Source organism: Theropithecus gelada, chromosome 4 (genome assembly GCF_003255815.1).
Source record: "Theropithecus gelada isolate Dixy chromosome 4, Tgel_1.0, whole genome shotgun sequence".
Taxonomy (NCBI): domain Eukaryota; kingdom Metazoa; phylum Chordata; class Mammalia; order Primates; family Cercopithecidae; genus Theropithecus; species Theropithecus gelada.
In genome coordinates this window covers 141,375,000-141,384,184 of record NC_037671.1, presented here as the reverse complement: position 1 = coordinate 141,384,184, position 9,185 = coordinate 141,375,000, and the positions used below count along the sequence as shown (strand labels likewise).

Here is a 9,185-nt window from a genome sequence, read left to right as displayed (position 1 = left end):
CTATATATCCGTATTTCATTTTACTACTGAGTAATATCCCATTTTATGAATATAACATTTTACTTATCCATTGGCTGATGAACATTTGTTTCTACATTTTGACTACCATGAATTGATCCCTTTATCAAATGACACTCTTTATCTCCAGCAATAAATATTCCTTGCTCTGAAATGTACTTTGATATTAATATGGCCACTCCAACTTGCTTTTGATTTGTGATAGCATGGTATATCTTTTTTCCATCCTTTCACTTTTCACCAATTTGCTTCTTGAAAATGTTTTCTTAGAGGTAAAATACGGCCTTACTTTTTTATTAAAACTGATAACCTCTGCACTTTAATTGGCATGTTTAAATCATTAGTAATTACTGTGATTACTGATATAACTGGGTTTGATCTATCTTGCTATTTGTTCCATCTTCATTTGCTTTTTCTCTTTTTCTGTCTAGTTTTGGATGAGCTATTTTTTATAATTCTATTTTTTCTCCTTTGTTGGTTTTAGAAAGTAAATGGATTTTTAACCAATAATAGCATCTGTCTTTGTTCTGTTAGGAAACAACAATCTTAAGAAAAAATGAAATGGACACATTTATATAAATGCAATTTTAAAATATTTTATTATTTGTTAATATAGTGTTGTAACATTTCATAATATTGCATACTGCTCAAAAGTTGGTTTATTTAGTAGGGTAAGAATATCTTCTCTTCTTACTCCCCAGTCAGAATTTAAAGATATACTATCCTTTTAGAGCTCTATTATATTGGCTCCTAAAATGTCACATTTCATAAAACCATGTAATGAATAAAGGTTAAGAACAGTTTGATTTCACAGTTTCACAAGCAGCCAGTAGATTGCTGAATTGAGAACCGCAACAAAAATTCGCTAAGACTTTTTTATATTTATTTTTCCATAATGCTCCGTCTTAAAAGAAGAAAAAAATATAAAGGCAAAGGTAATATATGCTTCTTTTAGTCCTTTATCCAATAAATCAACCTTTAACTGTAAATAGGTTTTACAGTTACCAAATGATATGTCAGTTCCGTGCCAGCAGAATTTATTACTTTTTTGCTTTCTTGTTCTGGTGTTACCAGTAAGTTGAACAAATGACACTAAAATTTAAGAACACTATCACTTAAAACAACGTTTTGAAATAAAACATAGTAAAAAGACCACACCAGTCAGTCAAGTGCTTATAAATATAAAACAAGCATAATTGCATAGATTAAATAGGAGAAATTCAGATTCAGACAAAAATAAAACACCAAATTTAATTAAATAAATGAAAAGGACTCTTTCAAGTATTTTCTTGATATTTGCATTAATGCTACATGCATTCCTCTTTATAACACTTTTTGGCATAGTTTATCTTGGATATAAACATAACAAATCTTAGAAAAACAAGTTAAAAAAGTATTTTTTCCCCCCACAAGGGCCAGTGAAGACTAACGAAAATACATTTTGGAGCATTTTATTTTTTTTCTTTCTTTCTTTCTTTTTTCCTGGTCAGGGCTCTGCCTGATGAAATATTTTAAATGGTATACTTGAAAAGAGTAGCTATATTTTTGTAGAATTTTAATAACAAAGTATTTGTTAGTCTTGATCCAATAAACTCATCAATAAGCCAAGTCAAGCCAAGTCAAGAGCTGGTCCCAACTGCTATATAGTGCTCTTTGCAATCAAATATAAAATTAATTACCCAAGTAATATATTCAAGGAAATAAATATAACTGTATTTAAATGCTTATAAAGTATAATTATAGTCTGTAGAGATATGTTTGTTTTACCGGCAAAATTTAAGTTCCCTTTCATAGGTCATTCTGTGTGTATGCATGAACACACACATATATATTATTTTTCCTTCTATAAGAACTATTTTGTTTGAAAAATTTGGCTTAGAAATTTATTATAGTGACTACAGGGTCCTCAAAATAAAAGGAGGCACAGCTGGTCAGTTTATGAATCAAGCTGCATTATCAATTTTAATTGACTAGAAAGAGTAGAATACCCTGTCACCAGATACTTAGAACCATCTGCACCACAAAAATGTTTATCTGATAAATTCACCACCAATTTGGTAAGCTTTAATGTAACTACCCTGTTTTTTTAATACAGATAATGCAAAAGGAAATCATTTTATACTCAACTATATACCTTCCACTATGAAAAAAGGGGCACAGATACAATCTTCTACTTAATAATAAAAAAGGGCTGGCAGATGCACTCAGCATTACGAACATCATTTAAACCTGTATTTTACACCTGTAGGTTTTAAGTGTCTTGTCAAAAGCTTAGTTTCATGATATGTAATTTACAAAGTGATATATTCTTTAAAAGTACTCCTATATACATTTTCCTCTTGGAACGTGCCTCTGATTTCCAGCAGAAACATTACAAATACTATCATAAATGAAATCTTTCTTTAAAGAATAGACCATGAATCATATCAAAATTGCCTTAGTTCTCATCTTAAAAAGAGTTGTAAACTAAGTTTTAAGTAAGTGTTCTAGGTATATAATTGGACATGTAAATAGCCTATGTATAACTATAAATTAAAAGATTGAGTTCAACAGTAGTTGAACTGTGAGAGTAACGAACACACATATATATGTATAAATAAATATATATATAATTTTTCTATTGAAACCTTTCTTTTAAATTTTCAGTTTGAAGAGGTTTTTGCTGTTAAATCATAAAACATACATATTGACCAATCTGACATGAATGTAATCTATGATTCATAACAAGTAGCAGTATGACCCTCTGAGTATTACTAAAAGAAAAAAGTCTATCATAGATTTGAACCATATTAAAGAATCTTTAGCAATTTTCATTATCATCATCATTTAGCATCCAAATGTTAAACATATTTAATAAAATTTAACACATAATAAGGTTATTTCTTCAGGATAATTTTGTCATTCAAGTACCTAAACTTGCTATTATATAGAAAATGAAACTTCAATTACTGCTCTGAAAAATCAGAGAAATAATTAGTTATTATTTTAGATACGCAGCACTACTTTAGATTCATGATGACATCTCTTTCATGATGATCTTTAAAACAATGAGTGAAAAACAAACACTGTTTCAAAAATGGTAGCATATTTGGTTGAAATACAAAATATACTAATATATGTAGCACTTATATGTTAAAAACAGAAATATTTAAATGTTTTGTAATCTTTTTATGTGTTCAACATGAAGAACAGCTTCTCTCTTCACAATTGCCACATTTGAATGGATTATCAGTACAATATTTCTTCTGTTTTATAAATAAATTTTATAGGTATTCTGTTGCAATTTTTTGCAAAGTATAACCTACAGCACAGTGATATATATAATTTAAGGTAATAAATACTTTCACATTCTAATTTAGCATTTGCATTATTTCATGCTTCTGAAGCTTTTTTGTTTTTATTTCTGCTTCAAGATAGAGGTAGATTTAGTAGAGATTGGGTATGTAAGACTTACTGCCAAAATGCAATTATCAATAGGTTTACTGCTAATGTGCAGTTTCCAAGAATGCTTGAAAAAATTCAGAATCACTAAGTAATACTTCACCAAAGTTCTCCTTTTCAAGCTTAAATTACTAAATAATTGCATATTCAATTATTCACAAATAGATACAAAAATCCAAACAATAGAAGATATAAATACAGGCACAACAACAACAAAACTAAAACAACAACAAACTACAATGAAAGATTGCATCTGAATGGAAATTTTTGTTTCATTTTGCTTTCTAAAAGTGCACCAAATTCTCTTTTCTGTTCTATGTAAAAAAAGAAACATTCTTACTGACGCTGGCAACAAAGAGGAGTTACCTGAAGCTACCCTTTTTAGCCATAAATTTTTCTTCCTCCAGTATGTTAAAGTTGAAATCCATCCATTGGTGCTTCCTGTTGCTGAAATATAAACTGTTGTTGGTTTTCATCCACCTGAGGTACAATGCTGGGGTCATCTTCTTCTACACCAAAGTAATGTTCAATCAGATCAAATGCCTTCTGGTAAATTTCCTGATTTTCATGGCTTTGCAAAAACTCAATTTTATCCAGACCTATTATACAAAGCATATATATAAAAACAAATTGTTACTACAATTTCAATATATGTTTAAATCAAAATAATAAATGAACATCATCTATCACCTCATTGGCAATGGGACTGCTATTTTAATCTAATTGTTGCACATATTGATAGCCATCACTTATGGTTTATACTTCAAGAATGAGAGTAAGTGGCAGTGTGATATGAAGAAGGACCATAGGCCTGGGAGTAAGATCACAGACACCACCCTGCTAGGTGTGTGATCTTGGCCAGGTAAGTTCAGTTCTTCTGTTTCTCAACTGTAAAATGGCAGTTTTAGATAAAGTAACTCCACAGGTCCTTTCTAGAGCAACTAACATAGCGCAAAAAGGGAAAGCAACAAAACAAATTAAATGAAGAAACTAAAACATGCTGAGCCAGAGAATATCAGTATGAAATAAATGTGTAAAATCTGCAAACCCATACAATAAAAAAATACAGCTGCTGTATGATTTAACAGAATTACAATCTACAATTGAAACTGAAAGGCCTCATTTTGAAAGGATGACGAGAATCTATAGCAATAGATTTTACTGCTTATCAGAAAAAGCTCCACACATAAGTCTGGGTAGTGCTGAAAACATATTTCATTTAATTACAGACAAACCACTTCAATCAGATTATCACAGAATAAAAAAGCAGCAAAGAAGTCATATCTATATACGATCACAGAATAGCTCAAACCCTAGTCTAACTTGGGGTCAAAATAATGACTGTAGTAAGACAATACTCTTAAATCAATGACTAAATCTTGTATTCATGTAATGTCTTATCCAGTGATGTTATATAATTTGAAAGAAAGACAAAGTGATATCATGGGCTTTAAGAATCAAAAGTAAAAGTCTGAATCAGCCATACAATGTAAGCGGACTTAATACAGAAAAGTGAATATTTAATGCAAATAAAAGAAAATCAATTTAGATCCATGCCTTATCTAAAATAAATTCCATATGATTAAAAGTTTTAAGAACCTAATTTTTAAGACTTGGCAAATAAAAAAATTAATTTTCATCAAATCTCTGTGGAGGCAATGACTTTGTAAACTTTGAAAGAATAGAAAATTAGACTGAGTTATTTACGTTAAACATAAATGAACATGGGATGTTTTATTAAAATAAAAGAATGTACTCAATGGACGATCTGAAAAAAAAACAGACCTAGGAAAAAGCCATATCAAAATAAACTACTATAAAATAAAATTCAAATTTTTACCAAAAAAAAAGTCAAATAGATAACCAAAGTATAATAAATATGCAATTTGGATGAGGAAATAGACTAACTCATGAAAAATACATACTACTATCTATAGTAAGTAAACCAAAAAAATGTACATAAAAGCAACTTGGTGTACTATTTTACATCTGCTAAGTCCGCAAAAAAAAAAAAAAAGTATGAGGTTGTAGAATAGATTCATACAATGCCAGTAACTCTGTCAGCAACAGGCCTTTGGAAAGCAAAATGAGAAGACATATCAAAAGCTTAAAAAGAAGTCAGTGCCTAAGACTCAGCAACTGAATTCCTGAAAATTTATCCCTGGATATTAATTCCATAAAAGAAAGAAATTTATACACAGAAGGATGCTTATTTTGGTATACATAAAGTGATAAACTGGGAACAAACTAATGGTCAACAACAGGTTATGGTTAAATTTCCATTCAAATGGCTAAAACTTCACTCAATATATAACATTATGGCCAGACACGGTGGCTCATACCTGTAATCCCAGCACTTTGGGAGGTTGAGGTGGGCAGATCACTTGAGGCCAGGAGCTCGAGACCAGTCTAGCCAACATGGAGAAACCCCATCTCTACTAAAAATACAAAAATCAGCCGGGCATGGTGCCATGCACCTGTAATCCCAGCTACTCAGGAGGCTGAGGCACATGAATTGCTTGAACCTGGGAGGCGGAGGTTTCAGTGAGCCAATATCACACCACTGCACTCCGGCCTGGGAGACGCAGTAAAACTGTGTCTCAAAAAAAAAAAAAATTACATATTTATATATAGTATATATATAACATTATGTGGCCATTATAATAAAAAGTATGTAGAAATTTAAAATTTCTCCAAATGTTAAAAAGTAGAACATAAAACTATACATACAATACAATTAAGTCAATGTAAAGTATTTGTGCATAAAGACAACGTAAAAAAGGTAAATAATAAAAATAAATTGTTAGGGTAATAAAATTATGGGTGACATTTTAAAACTTAAAAAAATATATACTGCTTTTACAACAAAAAAAATGTAGGGAACTAGAAGGGGAAAGTATCTATGACAGATAGTTAAGAACTGACTATAATTGCAAATTTTTAACTGATTGCTTACCATATGCTTCTTCAATGAGAGCACAGTATGGATTAACGCCAATTCCATTCTGCTTAGATTCTTGTTCTCCAAGACGTAAAATATTTTCAAGTCCATTTAAAGCCACTTGGACTATTTTGGAGTCCATAACAGTCAAAAGATCACAAAGTGGTTTAATGCAGCCTAAGGCTACCAAATACCTTCAGATTAATTTAAAAGAGAAGAAATGGGAAAAAAAGATTTAAAAAGACTTAAGTACAAAAGTGTTACTGTTTGTAACAATAACGCAAAAATATTTTTCATAGTGAAATGTTATATAAGCAATTAAGAAAAAGTATTCCTATACAAATGTAAACATTACACATATTTAAATTCTCACATAGGAAACTTAAAATTTTCTTTACTCAACTATTCTCTAATTTAACATACTTAGCAATAAATGGTCTTGCAAAGACTATAAAATATACACACAAACTGGTACTTGGGCCTGTTTTTCATGGTGCTCATCTGAGCACTAAACGTACATTCGAAAGGTTTCTGTTTTTTTTTTAAAAGGCAAGCCCACACACACACAGACACACACACACACACACACACACACAGAGGTCATAAGGGGGTAGACAGAAATGGAAAGAAAGAAAAGATATCTAAATTAAACTTGAGAAAATTTCCCATAAAAACAATCACAGCTAATGTTCTAAAACATACGCTATGTTTCAGAAGCGCAGAAGGCCTCTACGAACAAAACAGGCTCTCTTGTGAATAATTTTCATAAATAATATTAACCAAAAAATTCCATTAATTTCTGAATGCGTGTCCTTTTCTAGTTATTGGCTGGTTTTTTGTACTCTATAATGTAAATTAAGTAACTGATTTGTTCACTTGGCAAAAAATCCGTATTAAGTACAAAGGTTAAAAACATACTATGAAGCCAGGCTGTGTGCCTTCAAGTCCCAATTCCACTCCTTATTAGTTTTGTGACCTTGAACAATTACTCTGTGTCTCAGTTTCCCCATCTTAAAAATGGGAATAATAATAGTACCAACTTCAGAGAGTTGTTGTAGGAACACAATAGACATTTAATAAAAGTTTCTGTCCCTCTTTAAAAAAAAATGTATATACCTTCACTGGAGCACTCATTTGCCCTATACTGTACTGTAATTGATCAAAAATATCTGTTGAATGAATAACTGCCTCACAGTTAAGAGATTAAAGGAGATAAAATACATGAAAGTAGCTGATACATTGCTGGTGCTCAATAACTGAAATGACTTAGCACAATAACTGGCAATAGTAGGCACTCAACTAGTGGTATGGATGCAGAACTTAATCTGAGATCAAGAGGTCTTTTCCCATATATGCAGACTTAATGAAATGATTAAAGTGGTTAGAAAAATAATTATCTCAATTTGGGTACTTGATCCATACTAATAAATTAAAGGAATAATATACAAAGTAGATATAACCACAAAAATTAATTGAAAAAATACAACTATTTGCAAGTGAACAAACTTGCAGCCCTAATAAAGTAAAAATAACATCAGCATTTAAAAAATACAAAATAGAACAAAGGAAGGATCTTGATTTATTACTGCTTGTATCCATGACACAAAGTGGAAATACTGATTAAAACAAAGAGAATAGAAAATAAAAGGCAGAGACAGATGTTACCAATATACACCAATATAAATTTGACAGAACAAGATAATACTACAAATTAAAGCAATAAAAGACAATTTAACAATAGGTAGATTTCAAAATCATGTGATTTATAAAATAGCATTGTAATTTGACTTGTTTTATAAATTGAAAAATAAATCAAATATGCATTAGAAAATATTTTCTAAGAAGTCTAGTTTCATGGAGGGATCCTCCAAACAAGACGATTCTGTAGAAGTAAAGCTTTTAATAGAGGTGTAAGTGAAACTTTGCTATGTCAGATAAAAAAGAGTGAAAGTACATGATAAAAAGAGATTCAGGAATCAATACTGACAATAAAAATTATGATGATTACAAATAATAATAATAGTAGCTATTCTTAGTTATTATCTATTAGTTATTAATAATATGTTTAGGAACTGTGCTGACACTTCAAAGACATAAATTTCACTTAACTATCAAGATACAGTCCCTCAGTTTCATCGGAGATTGGTTCCAGGACACCCTTCCTCTCAATACCAAAATCCACAGATGCTCAATTCCTTTATATAAAATGGCATAGTATTTGCATACAACCTATGCATATCTTTCCATGTATTTGAAATCATCTTTAGATTACTTATAATACCTAAAACAATGTAATTGCTATGTTACTAACTGTTGTATTGTGTTTTTAAATTTGTATTATTTTGTATTGTTGTATTGGCATTTTTTACTGTTTTTTTCTTTTTTAATATTTTTTACCTGCAGGTGGTTGAATCCACAGATGCAAAACCCAAGTATATGGAAGGCTGACTATACTACCATTACTATTTGTTACTGGAACTCATTTTTTAAAATGAAGAAACTAGATTAGAGGGGTTAAATGACTTTATCAAGACCACACAACTTTTACTGAAGGAGCAGGATTTGAAATCAGGCTGACTTAAAAGCCCATGCACCTATTATTTATATTGTCAGCAGAATAAATAAATTTAAAAAGCTTAGACTCAAAAAGCTAATATTAAAAAAAGGTAACTAGTATGGAAAAATAAAAGTAAGATACTATCCATAGGCAAGGCTAACAGTCAATGAGGAGCAGAACGTCACCATATAAACAGTGTCTATTTCACTTTTTATTTAAAGAGGATAT

The 9,185-nt window shown here is 30.3% G+C and overlaps 1 protein-coding gene across 2 annotated transcripts in view; it reads right to left on the bottom strand.

Annotated features, from left to right (window-relative positions):
- Positions 1 to 594: 594 nt before the first annotated feature.
- The window catches only part of KPNA5 (karyopherin subunit alpha 5), a 53,392-nt gene continuing 44,801 nt past the window's right edge, over positions 595 to 9,185 (bottom strand). For both annotated transcript variants that reach the window (XM_025382271.1, XM_025382272.1), the window contains 2 exons: positions 6,416 to 6,594; positions 595 to 4,058 (listed from right to left, as the gene is read on the bottom strand). In XM_025382271.1, coding sequence (XP_025238056.1) covers positions 3,871 to 4,058; positions 6,416 to 6,594 — 367 coding nt within the window. In that variant the 3' untranslated portion in view covers positions 595 to 3,870. The remainder of the gene's footprint in view (positions 4,059 to 6,415; positions 6,595 to 9,185) is intronic.